At 38.9% G+C, this 19,154-nt stretch overlaps 1 protein-coding gene and 1 long non-coding RNA gene across 11 annotated transcripts in view; one reads left to right on the plus strand and one right to left on the minus strand.

The window, feature by feature from the left end:
- LOC141584291 (uncharacterized) overlaps nt 1-6,497 on the minus strand; it is a 405,949-nt gene extending 399,452 nt beyond the window's left edge. The window contains exons 1-2 of the long non-coding RNA XR_012517253.1: nt 6,428-6,497; nt 510-630 (exon numbers count right to left, since the gene is read on the minus strand). This is a non-coding gene — a long non-coding RNA (uncharacterized LOC141584291). The remainder of the gene's footprint in view (nt 1-509; nt 631-6,427) is intronic.
- A 95-nt stretch (nt 6,498-6,592) lies between these two features.
- GCFC2 (GC-rich sequence DNA-binding factor 2) overlaps nt 6,593-19,154 on the plus strand; it is a 40,436-nt gene continuing 27,874 nt past the window's right edge. For 9 of the 10 annotated variants that reach the window (XR_012517259.1, XM_010333407.3, XM_074397758.1 and 6 more), the window contains exons 1-4: nt 6,593-6,936; nt 10,485-10,613; nt 14,127-14,351; nt 15,500-15,597. Coding sequence is in view for 9 of the 10 variants with exons in the window: in XM_010333407.3 (XP_010331709.2) it covers nt 6,663-6,936; nt 10,485-10,613; nt 14,127-14,351; nt 15,500-15,597 (726 nt within the window). In the remaining variant the exon portion in view is untranslated. Of the gene's footprint in view, nt 6,937-10,484; nt 10,614-14,126; nt 14,352-14,899; nt 15,111-15,499; nt 15,598-19,154 lie in introns of those variants that run through there. The other variant, XM_074397793.1, reaches the window with a different exon arrangement.

Below are 19,154 nucleotides of genomic sequence, written 5' to 3' on the forward strand. Positions count from 1 at the left end.
ATTAATGAAAAGGAGAAATTATATCAGCAGTGGTAAATACAGGTATCTGGAAAAGCTGTTTGAAGAAATACAGTTTTGTTCTTTGACTGCCCTTTTCCTGTGCCCATATGTAACTCCGTAGAACACCTTGTCCTTTAAAATTGCAGCATCTCGGGTACATTTAGGGAAAGGGACTATCTCACAGCCACACCTAAGCCAGCACACTCAGTAGCCTGCTTCTCTCCTATCATCCACTCCATGTACTCTGACACCCCCAGTTCAGAATCGTGGAGCCACCAGCTCTTCCTCGTCCACCACCTGACTTCAGCTGCCAACTCCTTCAATCTGAACACCAATGTTAAAATTGTATTTGGAGGCTGGGCACAGTGGCTCATGCCTGTAATCCCAGCACTTTGGGAGGCCAAGGCAGGCAGATCACGAGGTCAAGAGATCAAGACCATCTTGGCCAATATGGTGAAACCCCATCTCTACCAAAAATACAAAAGTTAGCTGGGCATGGTGGTGCGCACCTGTAGTGCCAGCTACTAGGGAGGCTGAGGCAGAAGAGTTGCTTGAACCTGTGAGGTGGATGTTGCAGTGAGCCGAGATCACACCACAGCACTCCAGCCTGGCAACAGAGCAAGACTCCATCTAAAAAAAACAAAAACAAAAACAAGACTATTTGGAGCAAGTTTTACTAAACCCTTGGAAGAAAACTGTACTGTATCTTAAAAGCACTTCATCCCATTCCCCACTGTAACTGGGAACGTCTCACTGACCCTGATTTCTCTCAGTTTCCAGATCTACAGCCATCTCCCACCCTCCACCTCAGATTCTGAAGTTTTTCTCTACACTTTGCAATTCTTCACACCTATCTTTACCCTAGAGTTCCAACATCTACCATGCGTGTATGTCCCAAATATTATATAGGACATATTTATACTAAAATGCTATTCCTTTTTTATCTGAATTTCAAATTTTACCAGGTATTCTGTATTTTTTCTAAATCTGGCAACTATCTCTCTGAGTCATCTCTCTGCTTTCCCCAGGGACACAGGAGAAAACTCAGGTTTCCTCTCTCTTTATTAAATAAGTTCTCTTTATTTCATCCTCTCCCATCCAGGTAAAACCCAGAGAAATTCTCACTTCTTTCCCTTAGAACAAATATTTGATTTATGTTTTAAATAGTAGAATTGTTTCTTTCTATTTCTGTTATATATCATCTATCTTTTAACATGTTTGCATTTAACAAGTTAGAGTGATTTGTTTTCCAGTTTTATTCTCCTGTTTGGTTTTACATTAACTGCTTGACAGTGTAATTTGGAAAGCTGTCCTCCTCTGCTAAGAAAGAATAGAGTAGCATCCATGGTAGGATTTGGGAATTCTGCATGGAAAGATGGCATCTGAAAAGCACTGGACCAAATGGAACCCACTTCTCCATCCCCATTCTTTAAAGTTTATTCTAACTACAAGGAGCACTTGGCCCATGGTAGGAAGCTATTATACCAGATATCACAAGTACCTCTATTCTTGAGAAATACCCTTTGCACATCATTTGCCAATTTTCTAAAGAAAAACATCAAGTAGTAGTTATCTAATTTTACCTGCATTTAAAAAGAGAAGCCTCTCTTCATAAGACAATAATAAATTGTGAATAATTGATAATACTGTATCAGATAATTTCCCAAATTTATATCAAGAAGTATCAGTTAATTGAGAAAAGTCAAGAAAAAAGAATTCTGGGGCCAGATCAATCAGAGACAGTTTGCCTTTTCTCTATTCCTTTGATGAAGTGAGTGATATGATGGTAAATGTTTAATGACTGGATATCTGAGAGAAACACCCGGACTTGTAAGGTCTTCCAATTTATGTGGCATAAGTACTCCTATTATGGCTGATTTCAAGCTGCCAATATGATACCACCAAACATGGAGTTGGTTACAGGTGTGCCATAGCTCAACATTATATAGTATTTCTATCATAGAGATACAGTAGACATAAACCTCAAGAGCATAGATAACAGTAAGAGTTAGTAGTAAAAGGAAGTGATGAGTTTTGAGGATTTATTACTGTTATTCATAATATCCTTTAAGTAAATTATATAATTCAATGTTTAATGATGACTGTGTTAAACATCTGGCTCCTACAATTTCCGAACATTTTGCAAACAGCTGTCCAGAGTCCACAAGAGCCGACTCCAGCTTACCACTTAAAGAGTATTTCATAGCTCAGACATTCCTAGAGAAAGGCTCTAATCCATCTACCATGGTTGCAGTGTCTCTTTTGACCCTGCTAGCCATGTTCCAGGAGGTGAACCTGGCTATAGAAACCTAATAGAAGAGAAGTTTCTGGAGGCAAATTGGCTTATTGGTTGGGTATACCCCCTAAAACGTACTGCAATCCCTATTTTATCTATGACTCTATCCTCCAAGCAATTATTAAAATAGTATTCCTATGAGACTGCCCAAGAAATGTGTTCTGAGCAACTGGGGCATCCATAGTCAGTATAAAGAAGATAGAGTTGGTAATGGTCATCTGTGATGGTGGTTTCATACCTTTCTGCATGTATACTGTTTTAGGAATTTAAAAAATATACTATCCCAGTGTCTTTTTAGGTAGACATCTCTAAGTTTGGACATTTGCAAAGAATGTAATTTCTGGTGTACTGTACATGTTGGGACTTATTTTTTAAAAAATTATATTACTCATTTAAATGTATAAACCTATTTAATACTCAGTATCATTCATTTAATAAATGTACAAACCATTTGCATCATTGCTTTTTCTCCTTGAATTCATATTTCTATTCCCTACAACATTATACCTAATAAAATATAGTTGATACTTGAAAGTCTTTCATTCATAAATCTATAATCAGCTTATATTTGAAAGTTCTTCATTGATCAATCTATATTTTCCCATAAAAATGTATACATACATCCTAGATTTAGTTATCTTTACAATTATTAGTAATGAGAAAGTCAGCTCTGCTGGAAGTCAAGACCATACTGCAGCTCTAAGAAGTATTTTGAAGTGATTGCTACTTTCCTTACTAATGACATCCAAACTCCACTTCCTTCCTCTGTTCTTCTCATTTCTTCAACAGAATTACTAAGGTACCCAATTGTTAAACTATCTAGCTTGTTGACATTATACAATACAAATATGGCCCTGCTTCTCTTAGCTCTCCTTAAAACCTAGCACAAGCCCAAATCTTAGAAGAAACTCCTCTCAACTCCCTCTTACCGATACCCCATGGTTTCCTTGGTCTGTGCTCTCCTCTACTTGGACAAGCTGAAGAAATCCAACTTTGACTTGGTATTCTCTCGGTAGCCTTTAACTGGTGGTTTCAACAATAGGTACACTTAACACACTATAAATACATCACAATTTTTTAAGCAAATATAATATTTGTTGAAAATGCATCTCTTGGCTGGGCGCAGTGGCTCACGCCTGTAATCCCAGCAGTTTGGGAAGCCGAGATGGGCAGATCACTTGAAGCCAGGAGTTAGAGAGCACTCTGGCCAACTAGGTGAAACCCTGTTTCTATTAAAAAAAACCAAACAAACAAAAAATTAGCCAGGCATGGTGCTGCACACCTGTAATCCCAGCTAATTGGGAGTCTAAGACAGGAGAATCACTTGAACCGGGAGGCAGAGGTTGCAGTGAGCAGACATCATGCCACTGCACTATAGCCTAGGCAACAGGGTGAGACTCTGTCAAAAAAAGAAAAGAAAAGAAAAAAAGGAAAGAAAAGGAAGGGAGGGAGGGAGAGAAAGAGAAAAAGAAAGGAAGGAAGGAAAGAAAAGAAAAGAGAGAGGGAGGGAGGGATGTCTTTTAATGACAAATACAGCTCCTCCCATATTAGTTCATGTATCCATAGATAGCTATTACTTATTGCTAGGTTATTATTCATTGTCAATTATACTATTAAATTTTAATTTTATATTATGTAAGCACTGAGAAAACTCTCCACATATGGAAAAGTATGTCTTTTCAATATCATTCATTTTTTAGAATTCCTGAATTGCATGCAAAAATCACATTGATTCATCATCAAAAATTATTTTGAATGGTCAGCTGACCATTGGATTTGGTCCTCCAATTTTGTTGAAAGCAAAACATTGGAAACTGCCTGGTTTGCAGGAGGACTGTAATGAAAACATTAGTTATTTATTTGTCATCTAGACAACAAAATGTCAGATGTTGCAGAGATTTTTACACGTTATGTACTTTAGTATATTCAGGATGAACACAGAATTATGCCTCTCCTTTGGAAGAAGAAAAGAAAACTATATTTGTGAAGGACAGCATGAATACAGTGGTTCTCAGCCAAACCAGTTTTAGCAAAGAATATATATGGAAGCTGTTAAATTAAGTTTAACCTAAAGCTGCCTCCTTACATATTCTAAGTTCAGCCTATAGGTTTCTCCCTACCTAGTGAACTAGAACCTAACTGGATGTGTAAAGAAACTGCAACCTACTGATTCTTTGACACTATACAATACAAATCTGGCCCTGCTTCTCTTAGCTCTCCTTAAAATCTAGCACAAGCCCAAATCTTAGAAGACACTCCTCTCAACTCCCTCTTACCAATACACCATGGTTGTACCAAACACAAACATTTACTTTTATCAAATCAGAGCTGGCCAACTGTTTCAAACCATGTTCAAATAAAGCAAACAGTAAGCTGTAACTAATCTGGCTGTTTCTGTACTTCACTTCTGTTAAAAGAAAAACTTCAGCTGAATTAAATTTAAAAGAGTTTAATTGAGCAATGAAAGATTCATGAATCCGGCAGCCTCCAGAATCATAGCAGATTCAGAGAGACTCCAGGGATGCTTAGTGGTCGGAACAAATGTAAAGACCAAAAAAAAAAAGTGAAATGATGTACGGAAATCAGAAGTGAGGTGCAGAAACAGCTGGAATGGTTACAGGTCGGCGTTTACCTCATTTGAACTGTTTGAACACTCAACAGTGTATGAGTGATTGAAGTATGGCTGCTGAGATTGGCCAAGACTGAGCTAGGTACACGTGCTTACTTCTAAATTAGGGTTTCAATCTTGTCTACCTGTCGTGAAAGGAAAATCTTGGTGCCCCCAAATTACTAAGCTAAAGGGGAAAGTAAAGCTGGGAACTGCTCAGGGCAAAACTTGCCTCTCATCCTATTCAAAGTAATTCCTCTGCTCACTGAGATAGATACATATTCTGATTATTTTCTTTGGAAAGTCTTATCAGAAACTCAAAATAATGTTAACTATTTGTCTCACACCTTCCTGTGAGCTGAAAACCCCCTCCCTGCTTTGGGTTGTCCCCACCTTTCTGGAAGGAACCAACGTACATCTTAAATATATTGATTGATGTCTCATGTCTCCCTAAAATGCATCAAGTCAAGCCGTGCCCTGACTACCTTGGCCACATGTCATCAGGACTTCCTGAGGCTGTGTCACTGGCGCGTGTCATTAACCCTGGCAAAATAAACTTTCTAAATTAATTGAGACCCGTCTCGAATTTTGGGGGTTCACACTGTTTAGTTAGGTAAACATTCCTCCACAAGGATTCAAATATAGAAGTACAGAGTCCTTCTCAGACCATATTTAGTTTCTGTTTTCTATACATCACTTTCCTTTTTCCATCCATAAATCTTCCACCAGGTGGCTGGCTGCGATGGCGCTGCCCTGAACCTATTCTGGTCTGGGGGTCTGTGATTTGTGAACCGTCCTTTGCTCAATTAAAATCTATTAAATTAATTTGTTTAAGGTTTTCCTTTTAACAGAACTGAGAGTCTGGAAATTTAATCCCTTAAAATATCCACTTCTGTGAAGACCTTGGAACACCCTGTACTCCAAAGCAGAGGCAGAAACTTAGCTGAGCATGGAACCAACTGTACCAAGAGGGATAAACGAACTGGATGAATTGCTCCAGTGTAGACAGTCAGAGGCATCCAAATAACAGTTTACCAAGGGGGTCAACCACTGAAAATTCATGGTAGAGGCTTCCTTTCTCTAGACACAGCTTAATGAGTATAGTACAAATTCGCCTCTGACAATAGACTTTTTTTGCTTTTAGATACTTTCTTTAAGGGCGAAAGTATTTAATGAGGTTCTCTTGAAGCCCTGCGGCCTGGGGGAAGTCACTGATTTTTGCTCGTCTGTATGCATTGTTTTCGTAAAGACTATACTGTTTTGCTCTCAGAGGCATCTCCTTCTACCCCGAGCCTCACACTACTGGGGTTTCATTTGTTTTAAATCTTGGTTGAAGGGGCTCTCTCTCAGGAAAGAAAAAAAAAAAAAAAAAGACAACGGATTTGGCTCCAGTCCAGGACGGAAAGCATAACGCCTGACTCCTGGATAGGGTGTGCGCAAGGAGAGCAGGTACGGTCTGCTCTCCGTGGGACTCAGCCGGAGACGCCTTGGAACTCTCTAGGTGTCAGTCCCCGCAACCTCACCTGGCAAAGGGACCGCTTTGCCGCTCCGGACGCCACACTCAGGCCCCAGAGAACCACCCAACCCACTAGATCCGGGAGCCAAAGCACGCAGGCGCACACGGAGCCGCGGGAAGTAGAAGGCTCCGGCACGGGCGCGCGCACGTGACGTCCAGGCGGGGCGGGAGCGCGCGCTGGGTGCCGGCGCTGAAGCTCCGCCTTGGGGTGCGCTGGGTACTAGGGCGCTGGGCCGTCAGCCATGGCTCACAGACCGACAAGGAACTTTCGGCGGCGCGCGGCCGATTCCAGCGACAGCGATGGCGCTGAGGAGTCGCCTGCTGAGCCTGGGACGTCGAGGGAACTTACGGCCCCGGGCCCCGCGGAGGAAGGGCCGCCCTCTGGAGGAGGCCGCGCGCAGGTGGCGGGACGGCCCCACCGGGTTCGGGGGCCTCGCGGCCGGGGCCGAGTCTGGGCGAGCTCCCGCCGCGCCACGGAAGCGGCTCCCCGCGCGGACCAAGGCTCGGGCGTCCAAGGTGACGCGGGGAAGCGGGGAGGTGACGGCACGGGGCGGGAAGGGCCGCGGGGTCTCTGGATCCTTCTCTAGGGGTTCTGTAACTTGCTACCGACCACCAGCCATGCAGTCACGTCCTGAAGGTAGTGAGCGAGTCAACAGCTGGCCTGCGAGCACTTGACCGCTGCCTGCGGCTGGCTTTTGGACTCCTTAGGGGAGAATAAGCAATCCCGTACAGTTTGGAAGTTCGTTTTCACCATCAGATGACTCCACTAGGTAACTGTGTCATCGAAGTTTATGAAGAACCTAACTTGTCACAGCGGAGTTCAGTAATTTATTAAGTAGGCAGAAGTTATATGTACGTTTTAGGCCCTTGCCCAACTTACGTTTCTTGAAAACATTTAGCCAGAATCGAGGTTCTGGAATATCCCCCTTTGCTTGTTTTCTTTTTTAACCAATTATTTGCAAAAACTAATAAAAATAATATATGCAACACGAAGGACCATGATAGAGATTCATGACACTGTAGATTTTGCCAGTAATGGTGTTAAATATAGTGTTGTCATTTTGAAGTACCTTTGAGTTCTTAAATACAGGTTTAAGGCAGCCTAAAGTTGTTTACATAAAATGTGCTACTCTGAGTTTGAATTGTAGCTTAATGAGGAATACAGTTTTTGGTTAGTCTTGAGATCTGAATCTTCCTACTATTTTTTATTCTCATCAAAGTGATTTTTAATTTATTGAGAAGAAAAATTGTGTATACTTACGGTGTACAATATGATGTTCAAAATGTGTCTACAGTGGCTAAATGGAGCTGATTAACATTTGCATTACCTCAGATACTTTTTTGTGGTGAGAACACTTAATAATCTACTCTTAGTAATTTTCAAGTATGCAGTGCATTGTTATTAACTTTAGTCACTGTGTTGTAGGATAGAATTCCTCTTGTCTGATTAAAATGTTGTGCTATTTGACCAGTATCTCCCCAACCACCCTCAACCCCAGTCCCTGCTAAACACTAGGAGACTCTCTGCTTCTGTGATTTCTGATTTCCACCTTTGTAGATTACACATTTGAGATCGTGAGATGTTTGTCTCTCTTTGCCTTTTTTATGTCACGTAACATGATTATCCTCCAGGTTTATGATCTTCGTGATTTCTTGGTTTTCCTTGTGGCCTTCTATTTGTCTAAAGTTTCCATTATTTTTGTCTCTGTTCTCTGGTTAAATTTTGTAGATGAAAATTGAAGTCAGGAGTTGTGTGTTCTCTTGCCTTCTAGAATAGTGGTTCTCAAACTTTTTGGTATTTGGACCTCCTTTAGACTCTTAGAAATGATTAAGGATTCCAAAGAGCTTTTGTTTCAGTAGGTTATGTCTATCAATATTTACCATACTAAAAACAAAAATCAAATGTATTAATTTATTTAAAAAATCTGTTACCTGTAAGGACAGAAGATTTTTGTGAAAAAATATTTCTCAAAAAGGATAGTAGCATTGTTTTCAATTTGCAAATGTCTTTAATATCTGGCAAAATATGAATAGAAGACAGCTGAATTCTCATAGCTGTTTCTGCTTTTAATCTGTTGTGCTATGTTGTTTTGGTTGAAGAATTTGAAGAAAATACAGGCTCTGACAGATCCATGGTTAAGATGAATACTTAATAGCCTTTTTAGATCATTGAGGGTGTTGTGCTTTAATATGACAAAGCTCAAAGAGTAATAAACTAACCATTCTTAAAAGTTAGCTGTTCCATGTAATCTTAAACCATAGGATTAAATTTGGTTAAATTTAATAAATAAAACTCTGTTCTGTTTTGTACTTTGGATCTTTTACTCATGCACAATTGGTAACGTCTTGCATTATTTGGAAAGTTCATTACCTCAGTTTGCAGCTCTTGCAAACGTTGGAGCGTTTTATTGTACAACACCAAAAGAAAAATAAAAATTACTTAGTATTACCACTGATTAATCAGTCTTTAAGTATTGGAAAGCTGTTAGGTTCACAGTAGAAAATAGGTTTTTCAAAATCTTAATTTTCACTTGAAATCTCTTACTCTGGAAATGATAGGTACAACTTAGCTCATGTCTGAGGAAATGTAAGATAGCCATGCCTGAATAACTGTTTGTTAGTCATTCTTTGAAGAAAATGAATGTCTTAAAAACAATGTCTAGTTCAGCTTGCAGCACAGTCACACAAATGCTTTTTCGTAAGGCAGCCGTTAACATATCAAGATGCAGCCAAACAAAGTGCCTTATGCATGCTTCCATTTTGTCACAAAGAATATTAAACACTCAATTGTACTCAAGGGTCAAAATTTAATAAAATAAGAATTTTTTAATTACTTTATGAAGAGCAACTGGCTTTTATCTGCCAGTGTGCAGTGATGAAAAATACCGTAACTGCTACTACAAATTGATTCATGCTAAGGGGATAGCTGTTTTACCCACCACTGCCTTTGCTTCATTAGATAAATGTCAACATGGCAAAAACAACAAATAACATGTTAGTATTGTGATTAAAGTAGTTTTGATTTCCCAGACTCTCTGAAAGAGTCTCAAGGACCTCCAGGGATTGATAAATCATGCTTTGAGAACCACTGCTTTGGTGTTAATCCACTTTGGAAACAGGTATGGGTTGTCATAAATGGCAGTTGTCTAAGAAAGATGTGAGCTGCAGCTATATTTTAAGTTTTGATTTTACTCTAGCCTTTTTTGAACTGTATGTAGGTCTTCTAACTAAGGTAGAAATTAAAATTAATGAGTACTATGTCATCTTATGTTTTAAGATTACTCATAAACGTGCAAATTTATTGTGGATTAACAAATCCTTTCTTGGCAATAATGCCAAGAATTCCTTTATTTTGTTCACTGAATTTTCACAACACCCCTGTGGTTTTTACCTCGGTGTTATATTTAACAGATTAATTCAATTTAACAGACTGTGTGACCTTCCCAAATCATGCACTGAAAAGATAAACCCGTGGTTTAATTTTGACCAAAGTGCTCCTTACAATATTTCTTACTACCAGCCATTGAACTATGGCATACTCTAAAGAGAGCCTAAACTCTGGAGTTGGATGGGATTAGGTTGAAAGCCCTGCTTCTCCACTCATTGTGTTGGTATTCTTTATCCTTTCCATCCTTAGTTCATCAGAAATAGCATTTACTTTATAGAATTATGAGTATTAAATAAGTCATGTAAAACAGATTTCAATGTGCCTAGCACATAGTATACATTATTGTTTTTCTTTTCTACTTGTTCTCTATTACTTTTCTAAATATTCAATTTTTGTCTCTTTTTTTTTTCTATAATGCCTGCTTCTCTCTTCTCATTAAATCTTTTTAGAAATATATTATTAGATGCCTAGATAATACAGGTAGGATCTTTGTACACTTAGTAGATCATTCAGTTGTTTAAGGAAGATGGGAAGTTGGAGGAAGATCAATAAGTCTACTTTAATATGTGGAGTAGGTTTAAAACACCATATTATACGTATGCCATGTGTTGTTCAGATTTTCAATTACTGATTCCATTATTTTGACTCTCATTATGTTTTTAAAATGTCCTGTTAGAATCCAGAACAGTTGATGTGTCAACAGATGAAGAGGATGAAATACATCATTCCTCGGAAAGTAAGGATGATCAGGGTTTGTCTTCTGACAGCGCTAGCTCTCTTGGAGAAAAAGAACTTCCATCAGCAGGTTAGTAATTTGTATGATTTTGGTTAAGAATTTTATTTTTAATACAGTGTTTTTGATATAGTTATTATTAATAGCAAAACAAACTCTAGTGACATGAGGCAAGTAGGTTATTAATGATGGTGGTCAGAGTGCCCAAACTGACTGCTCATTTTTATTACATTTTAACATGCACAGGTCCGACAGCTTATTAAGTATCAGAGCTAGGATTTAAACTCAGTCTTTTCTAGAACCTGTATTATTCTTAACCAGTGTGCTATACTGGGTGATTGACACTGATACCTGAAGGATGGTAAGAATTTGTCATGGAGGATGTTTCAGGTATAGGCTGTAGTATATCTGAAACTCTAGAGAAGGTATGTAATATGTGCAGGAAACTAAAACTAGCTCGTTTGGCTGAAAGTATTTGGTTGGGAGTTTAAGGAAAAAAAACAGGAGGGACAAGTTGGAGTCATATTTATACAGGGCTCAGGCAACCACTGAAAATTTTATGTGGATGACATGAATGTTTTTATGTCTTAGAAAGATCAATGTAGTTCAGGGGTTGGCAAATCTAGCCCACCACCCGTTTTTGTAAAGAAAGTTTTGTTAAAACACAGTCCCAGTCTTTCAAGTACTTACTGTTTGTGAGTGTTTTTGCACTGTAGCAGTAGAGTTGAGGAATTGCAACAAAGACCTTATGGCCTACAAAGTCAAAAATATTTTGGGGTCTCTTAAAGAGGTTTATAACTTGTTTTTTCCTTTTTCAGTATAGTGAAGCCTAAGATCCCTTATGAGAAAATAAAGTAAAAGATGTAGCTTTGCAAAGGAAACAAATTATATTGAAATAAAATTATTAAAATGTATTTTATAAGGCTTGTAATACAGTAATAAGTGCTTCTTTATTAGCCTATTAAATAACAACAACCAGTAGCTCTGTAACCTTATAATTTTTTTTTTTCTTCTTGTCCACAAGGTACAGAAATACTAAGTGATTAAGCCACTATTAAGAATTGAAATCTAGTAAACAGTCGAAGCCTTGGCTAGATTCTGGATACAGTGCTATTCAGTAGAATTTTCTGTGGTTTAGAAAAATTTTCTATCTTCACTGTCCATATGGTAACCAGTAGTCACAAGTGGCTGTTGAGCTCTTGAAATGTGGGACTGAGAAATTGTGCAACTGAGAAATTGAATTTTTAGTTATATTTTAATAGTCACATCAGGCTAGTGACTACTGTACCAAACAATGCTACTATACAGGATGGTGGATTAAACCAGGTGTGGTGGCTCACACCTATAATCTCAGCACTTTGGGAGGCCGAGGCAGGTGGATCATCTGAGGTCAGGAGTTCAAGACCATCCTGGCCAACATGGTGAAAAGCCATTTCTACTAAAAATACAAAAATTAGCTGCTCATGATGGCACGCACCTGTAATTCAGGGGGCTTGAACCTGGGAGGCAGAGGCTGCAGTGAGCCGAGGTCACACGACTTCACTCCAGCCTGGGTGACAGAGCAAGACTCCATCTCAAACAAACAATCCAAAAAAAGATGGTGTTGGTGTATTAAATAGCATAAAGAAGTGATTGTAAAGTGTTTTGGCAGCACTGCCCACCTAAGAAGAGAAGGCATCATTTGAAAATGTATGGTACCATTTTAATAATTATAGTGGTTGAGTTGTTGCTCGCACATAGTGCCCTGGAAGCAAGGGCTGACAAATGTCCTACAGGAGTGCAGAACAGTTCAGCATGGTGAATTGCCCCACCCCCATGCTCCATTGAGAAACACTGATTAAAAATTGAAAACTTGTCCTGTTAGGAACACCGGAAAGTTCAAAGGACTTATTGGCTGGAGAAGAAAAGATGGAGGAATGTGTAAATCTTAGGTACTGGCATATGGAAGGAGGGCCTTTATTCTGTGTTCAGGTGATGGAATACCTGCCTTGAAATAGTCCCTCTAGCAGAGATTGCTTTTTACTAATAGGAGATGATAATTTACCTCTAAGCCCTAGATGATTGTATATGAGATAGGATGATGTATATGAAGAATTATTCATGAATTATAAATCTGTAAAAACGTGATCTATTTATTATTGAAAAATATGCTGACCTTATTGATTCATCCCATGTCTGCCCACCATCTGCTGTGTGAGAACCATTGAACTAGGTATTGGATATGCAGAAACAGGACAGATGGAATACTCTTCTCTTCCTTGAACTTTTACTTTTTTATTTTTGCTTGAGAGTTTCCCTTTACATAGCACTAATATCTTACTAGTGAGTCCCATTACTTGTGACTTACTAATTAAACCCCACCAAGTCATTTGCAGGTGGATCACTTCCAAAATAAGTATTTCTGTGTCCTTATTCATACACCTGAGTATTTGAACCAAAATGTCTTATCTTAACCCTGCCTACACATTAAAATCCTCTAGGGAGCTATAAAAACATACTTCTGATTAGCTCTGCCTCGGATCAACATCGGAATCTCTGGTATGGAGGCCTGGGTATCAGTAGTTTGTCAAGCTTCTCAAATAACTCAGATGTGTAGCCAGGGTTGAGAATTTTTACCATAACCTGTGATGATTTTGAATCTTAAAAGCTTTGGAAGGAGGAAGAGATACCTGACCTTCATCATGTCCTTGACAGTAGTCTATAAATAAATGCCAGTCTATAAAAAAGTAAATCACCTGATTTTATATTACTTGTTCTTGATAAATATTTATTGATTTCTAGTGATTTCTTTATTGCTTCATAATTCACTCAAGCACTTTTAATTTTCCCTAGGGCTGATGCCAAGCATATTGGTCTGTGATTTCTAAAATCTCTTTTTTTGTTTGTTTCAGACATTGAAGATTTTGTGCATCTCCAAGTACATGGCATTTTTCTGTTTATTTTTTAAAGAATTTGGGTCAATTTGTGGGAGCATTTAGAAAACTCACTTGAGCCTCAGTAGCTTGACATCTCTTCAGTAGTTTAAGCGCTTAAAATGGTGAAAATTTCTCTTGCCATTTCTTTAATGTAGTATTTTTCTTAAGAAACCGTCTTTTCCAAAATGAAGATAAATTTCATCTTAGATCATGCATGAAAAAACTTGTTTTAAATTGTAAGAGTTTATGTTAATGATGTTTATACTGTACAAAACAAAGGAAAAAATAAGATAAGACTCTTAAGAGTTGTCATTTAAAATTTTTCACCTGGTAAATGAACCTGATTATTTTCTTTACACTTTGTAACGTCTCATGTTTATTCATGTGGGGCTCACTACAGAACTGCAGAGGCTGGCTTGGCTTTACTCTGTTGCTGTTTGTAGTCTGTTTCTGATTTCTTACAAGTGTGGGTGCCCACAGGGAAGGAGGACGTCATAGTGTAGTATCTCTCTTACTTGGTAAGTTAGACTGGTCTGTCATTGATTCTTAACTTCCGCAGCTCTCGGAAATACTTTAAGAAAATGGTGCTTGTTTTCTTTCTCTTAAATGTGAGGAATATTTACTTACATTGGTCTCTGGTTTTTAGTGTCCTCCTCTTTGTTTCCTTCAGTTGAGATCCCAGATGCAGCCTTTATTCAGGCAGCTCGCAGAAAACGTGAATTGACCAGGATGCAAGATGACTATATTTCTTTGGATGTGGAACATGCCTCCACCATCTCTGGTATGCAGAAAGAGAGCGAAGATGACCCTGAGAGTGAGTCTGATGACCATGAAAAGAGAATACCGTTTACCCTGAAACCTCAAACACTTAGACAAAGGATGGTTGAGGAATCAAGTATGTATTTATCAATATATGAAGCTTAGGTTATTTTTCATTAGAATATAATATGAGTGAATCTCCATAAAAAATGTAATGTGCTGCCTCACATTGTAGAGTGTTGATATTGGTTTTTAATATCAATTTGATCCATGATATTATGACCTCTAAAGGATGTGTAATAATGGTTATTAATGTCTGACCCCTCCTTGATCTTTTTTAACAGGTTAAAAAAATGTGCAGTATCTTACTTTCAAAACATTGAAAACTATCATTGTCACATTTATAAATTTTTTTTTAACATGAAAGCATCTACAGAGATTTTAGATGTCATCTATTAAAATCTCTGCTATAATAAAAATTTTCTTCACATTTCTCATTTATAATATATGCATTTTACCAAGGTTTTTGTAACCTTAAATAATATTTTTTCAGAAAAACACTTAGTTCCTTACAACTTATTTTTAAGTTTTTTGATTCTCAGGTAGTAATTGAGAGATCTTTGATAAGAAAAACCAAACATTTCATTCTTTCTCAGTTGTTTGTTTGTTTGTTTTTTGTGACAGAGTTTCACTCTTGTTGCCCAGGCTGGAGTGCAATGACAGTATCTCGGCTCACCACAACCTCCGCCTCCTGGGTTCAAGTAATTCTCCTGCCTCAGCCTGCCGAGTAGCTGGGATTACAGGCATGTGCCACCACGCCTGGCTAACTTTGTATTTTTAGTAGAGATGGAGTTTCTCCATTTTGGTCAGGCTCGTCTCGAACTCCCAACTTCAGGTGATCCACCTTCCTCGGCCTCCCAAAGTGCTGGGATTACATGCCTGAGCCACTGTGCCTAGCTCTTTCTCAGTTTTTTATATTTCTAGGGCTGTAGTGTTTTGAGTGGGACAGTTTGGTGATAAAGGGCAGGTTCTGGAGTCAGATCCCAGGATCCAACTTCCAGCGTCAACATAGTCTTAAGACAGTTATTTAACCTCCCAATATCTGAGTTTCCTAATTGTGAAATGAGGGCAATAATAGTGCCTTCTTCCCAGAATTATTGTGAAGAATAAATAACACATGTAAAGTGATACTAAGCCTGTATATAGTAAGCTCAAAAAATGTTGGTTGCTGCAATTAAAATGAAATAATATTAAACGTTTACATGTGAACTTTTTTTCCCCTAGAAAACAGGTATGAAGAAACAAGTGAAGAAAGTCAGGAGGATGAAAAGCAAGATATTTGGGTACAACAACAAATGAGGAAAGCAGTTAAAATCATAGAGGTAATCATTATTTATACCATGTATATTAGTTTCCTGTGGCTGCTATAACAAATTACCACAAACTTGATGACGCAAAAGTGTTGTTCGTAGGGTACCATACCCTGTTCATTGGGCGCCAGATGTTGGGAACCAGCCCAACCCTATACGTAGGTGCTCTTAATGATGGCAGTGACGAGGGATTGAGAAAGGAAAATAAAGACAGAGACACAAGAGAAGTTACAGCATGGGTCCAGGGGACCAATCCAAGTGTGGAAAACATGTTGGCCTCGAGCTCTGGGCTCCAAACACTTTTATTATGTGCACAATCTCATTGATTTTATGGGCATGGAAGGGGAGGGTAAAGAAGTAGGTAAGGTAGCCAGGTGGAGAGCACTTGAGATCCTTGTAAGACACGCTAAACTAGTGCTCTGAGCATCCAACAGCACTTGAGATCCTTCTAAGACATGCTAAACGTACTCTTGAGTTTATCACGGATTGTTATCACAGTGCAGCTGCAACAGAAGTATAGTGGATGAGGAGCCACCCGGTTTGACCACTCCCAATGCAACAAGGGGCATTTATCTCCTGAGAATTGAGGACTTAGAGCAATTAAAATCACTACATATTCTGAGAACCTAGGCAGAGCCTGAGGTATTCTGTGACCTCTGCCCTGCAAGGCTTTTCTTCTTGCCAGCTCCCTTCTGCAAATACCCTCCCAGATCCTGTGAGTAGAGGTCACCTCCATTTTCAGAGATCTTTGCGTAAGCCCTCTTTACAAGGCCCTCGTGCAGTCTCCATGTTGAGAAGGCATTTGTGGGACCAGAGCAGTATCTTGCCTGCTCTGCAGCCACCCCGAGGTGTTCCCCATTGTTACTGTGCTCTCAGATGGTCTTTACTTGATTTCTAATTAACTGCACCAATAATATAGTTTAGTTTAGTGTATAAACTTCAGTGTACCCTGAGCCAAGCAAGCTTATAATTATTTAGCTAGAATTAACATAGGTCTCCCCCTGGCCATCTTGACCCACACAAAAGAACAGACATTTATTCTCTCACAGCATGCAGGCCAAAATCTGAAGATAAGGTGTGGGCAGCACCTTGCTTCCTCCAAAGGCCCTGGGGTGTTGGGAGTAATTTTTCCTTGCTTTTTTCAACTTCTAGTCACTCCACGTGTTTCGTGGCTTGTACTACATAACTCCTATCTCTGCTTCTGTCTTCACGTGGCTTTCTCCATGTTTCTACTGTGTGTTTTCCTCATAAGAATACTTGTCATTAAATTTAGGGCCCACTCAGATAATCCAAGGTACTTCACTTAATTACAACCACAAGGACTCTTTTTCCAAATAAGGTCATATTTATACTTTCCAGGGATTAATTCATGGATGTATCTTTTGGGAGGCCTCCATTAAGCCCACTGCACGGTGCATATTATGTTATTTTTCCACTAGATTATAAATAGCCTCCACTTGAGGGTACTTTTCTTTTTAAGCTTTAGTTTTTTTTAGTAATTGACAGTTTATATTATACAGGTACTTAAAAGTTTAGGCCTCAAACTTTACTTTTAAATACCTGTTCTGTATAATATAAATCCAATTTTCTCTTTGGAAACTCTTTTTTTCACTTCACAGTACAACAGAGACATCTCACCACAATGGTACATCTACTTCTACATTTTAATGATTTCATAGCAGTCTAGTAAATAGATGTATTGTTTATATATTAAATCTCATTTGACATTTATGTGATTTCTCAGAGAATTTTTTGTTGTAGTGAACCCTGTGGTAAATATTATGCCCAAATACATTATACCTAAATTATGATGCATAACTGTGTTACATTTCTGCATACACAAATGTATTTTTGCGTTTTATTTAATTTTTAAAAAGATGTAAACAAATATCCAACAACGGGGATCTTGGTACAATACAGCAGGATGGGATACTATGAAGCCCTAAAAATGTTATTAGAAACCAAAGCCCAAGAGGCTGAGGCTTGGATCATTTGAGTCTAGGAGTTTAAGACCAGCCTGGGTAACATGGCGAAACCCTGCCTCTACAAAAAATAGAAAAACTAGCCAGGCATGGTGGCACACATCTGTAGTCCAAGCTTCTTGCGGTGGCTGAGTTAGGAGGATCGCTTGAGCCCATGAGGTTAAGGCTGCAGTAAGCCGAGATTGTGCCACTGCGCTTCGGCCTTGGTGACAGAGTGAGACTCTGTCTCATTTAAGAAAAAAACGTCAAAAAAATCACAGATTTGGCCAGGCATAGTGGCTCACACCTGTTATTCCAGCACTTTGGAAGCCCAAGGCAGGCGGATCACTTCAGCCCAGTAGTTTGAGACCAGCCTGAACAACACAGTGAGCCCTGAGCTCTATAAAAAATAAATAAAACTAGGCAGGCATGGTGGGACATGCCTATAGTCTCAGCTACTTGGGTGGCTGAGCTGGGAGGATCACTTGAGCCCAAGAGTTCAAGGGTGGAGTGAGCTATGATCACACCACTCCACTCCAGCCTGGGCAACAGTGAGACCCTGTCACTAAAAATGAATGAGTAAATGAATGAATGTAAAGTTTAAACAAGTAATGAGCTTTGAAACAAACCTAAGAAACAAAAATGTACTATATTGGGGGTTAAAAGTTGTAGATTTGGGCTCTGAGTCTGCTGCTGGAATATAAGTTCTGTAAGTGTACATTAGAGTTTGCAATCAGTGTACATTACAGTTTCCCAAACTTTCTCATTCATGGAGCCATTAGTGTCTTGGTAATTTTATCATGGTGCTCATAAGTCAAAAGAAGTACCAAACAATCATATTCATTAAGTAGTTAAGTCCAAAGAATTTTATACAATTTATGTCCTAAGAACTAACCATTTGGAAAAATAATACAAATTGAAGGCAAAAAATTTTTATTATTATTTTGAGACAGAGTCTTGCTCTGTTTCCCACTGGACGGCAGTGGTGTGATCTCAGCTCACTGCAACCTCCACCCGCCTTGGTTCAAGCAGTACTTCTGCCACAGCCTCCCTAGTAGCTGGGATTACAGGCATGTGCTACCTCACCCAGCTAATTTTTGTATTTTTAATAGAGACAGAGTTTCACTATTTTGGCCAGACTGGTCTTGAATTCCTGGCCTTAAGTGATCCACCTGCCTCGGCCTCTCAAAGTGCTGGGATTACCAGCGTGAGCCACCACACCTGGCTTACTTTATTTTTAAATAACCAAAATTTCTTACTAATGAGATGTGTGCTCTTCATGACTTTCAAACCTTGGAATCAGGTTGGACACTGCCACTCTCATTTCTATATTGATATTCATGTAATACTTATTTTATGTCATAGTATCCTCCCAAAATCAAGCTCCACAAATATGACTTCATCAAAAGGAATGAAACACATTCTTTTTTGTTTTTGTTTTTGTTTTTGAGATAGTTTCACTTTGTTACCCAGGCTGGAGTGCAGTGGCATGATCTCGGCTCACTGAAACCTCTGCTTCTTGGGTTCAAGCGATTCTTGTGCCTCAGCCTCCTGAGTAGCTGGGACTACAGGCACACGCCACCACGCTGATTTTTTTGTCTTTAGTAG

Source organism: Saimiri boliviensis, chromosome 1 (genome assembly GCF_048565385.1).
Source record: "Saimiri boliviensis isolate mSaiBol1 chromosome 1, mSaiBol1.pri, whole genome shotgun sequence".
Lineage (NCBI taxonomy): Eukaryota > Metazoa > Chordata > Mammalia > Primates > Cebidae > Saimiri > Saimiri boliviensis.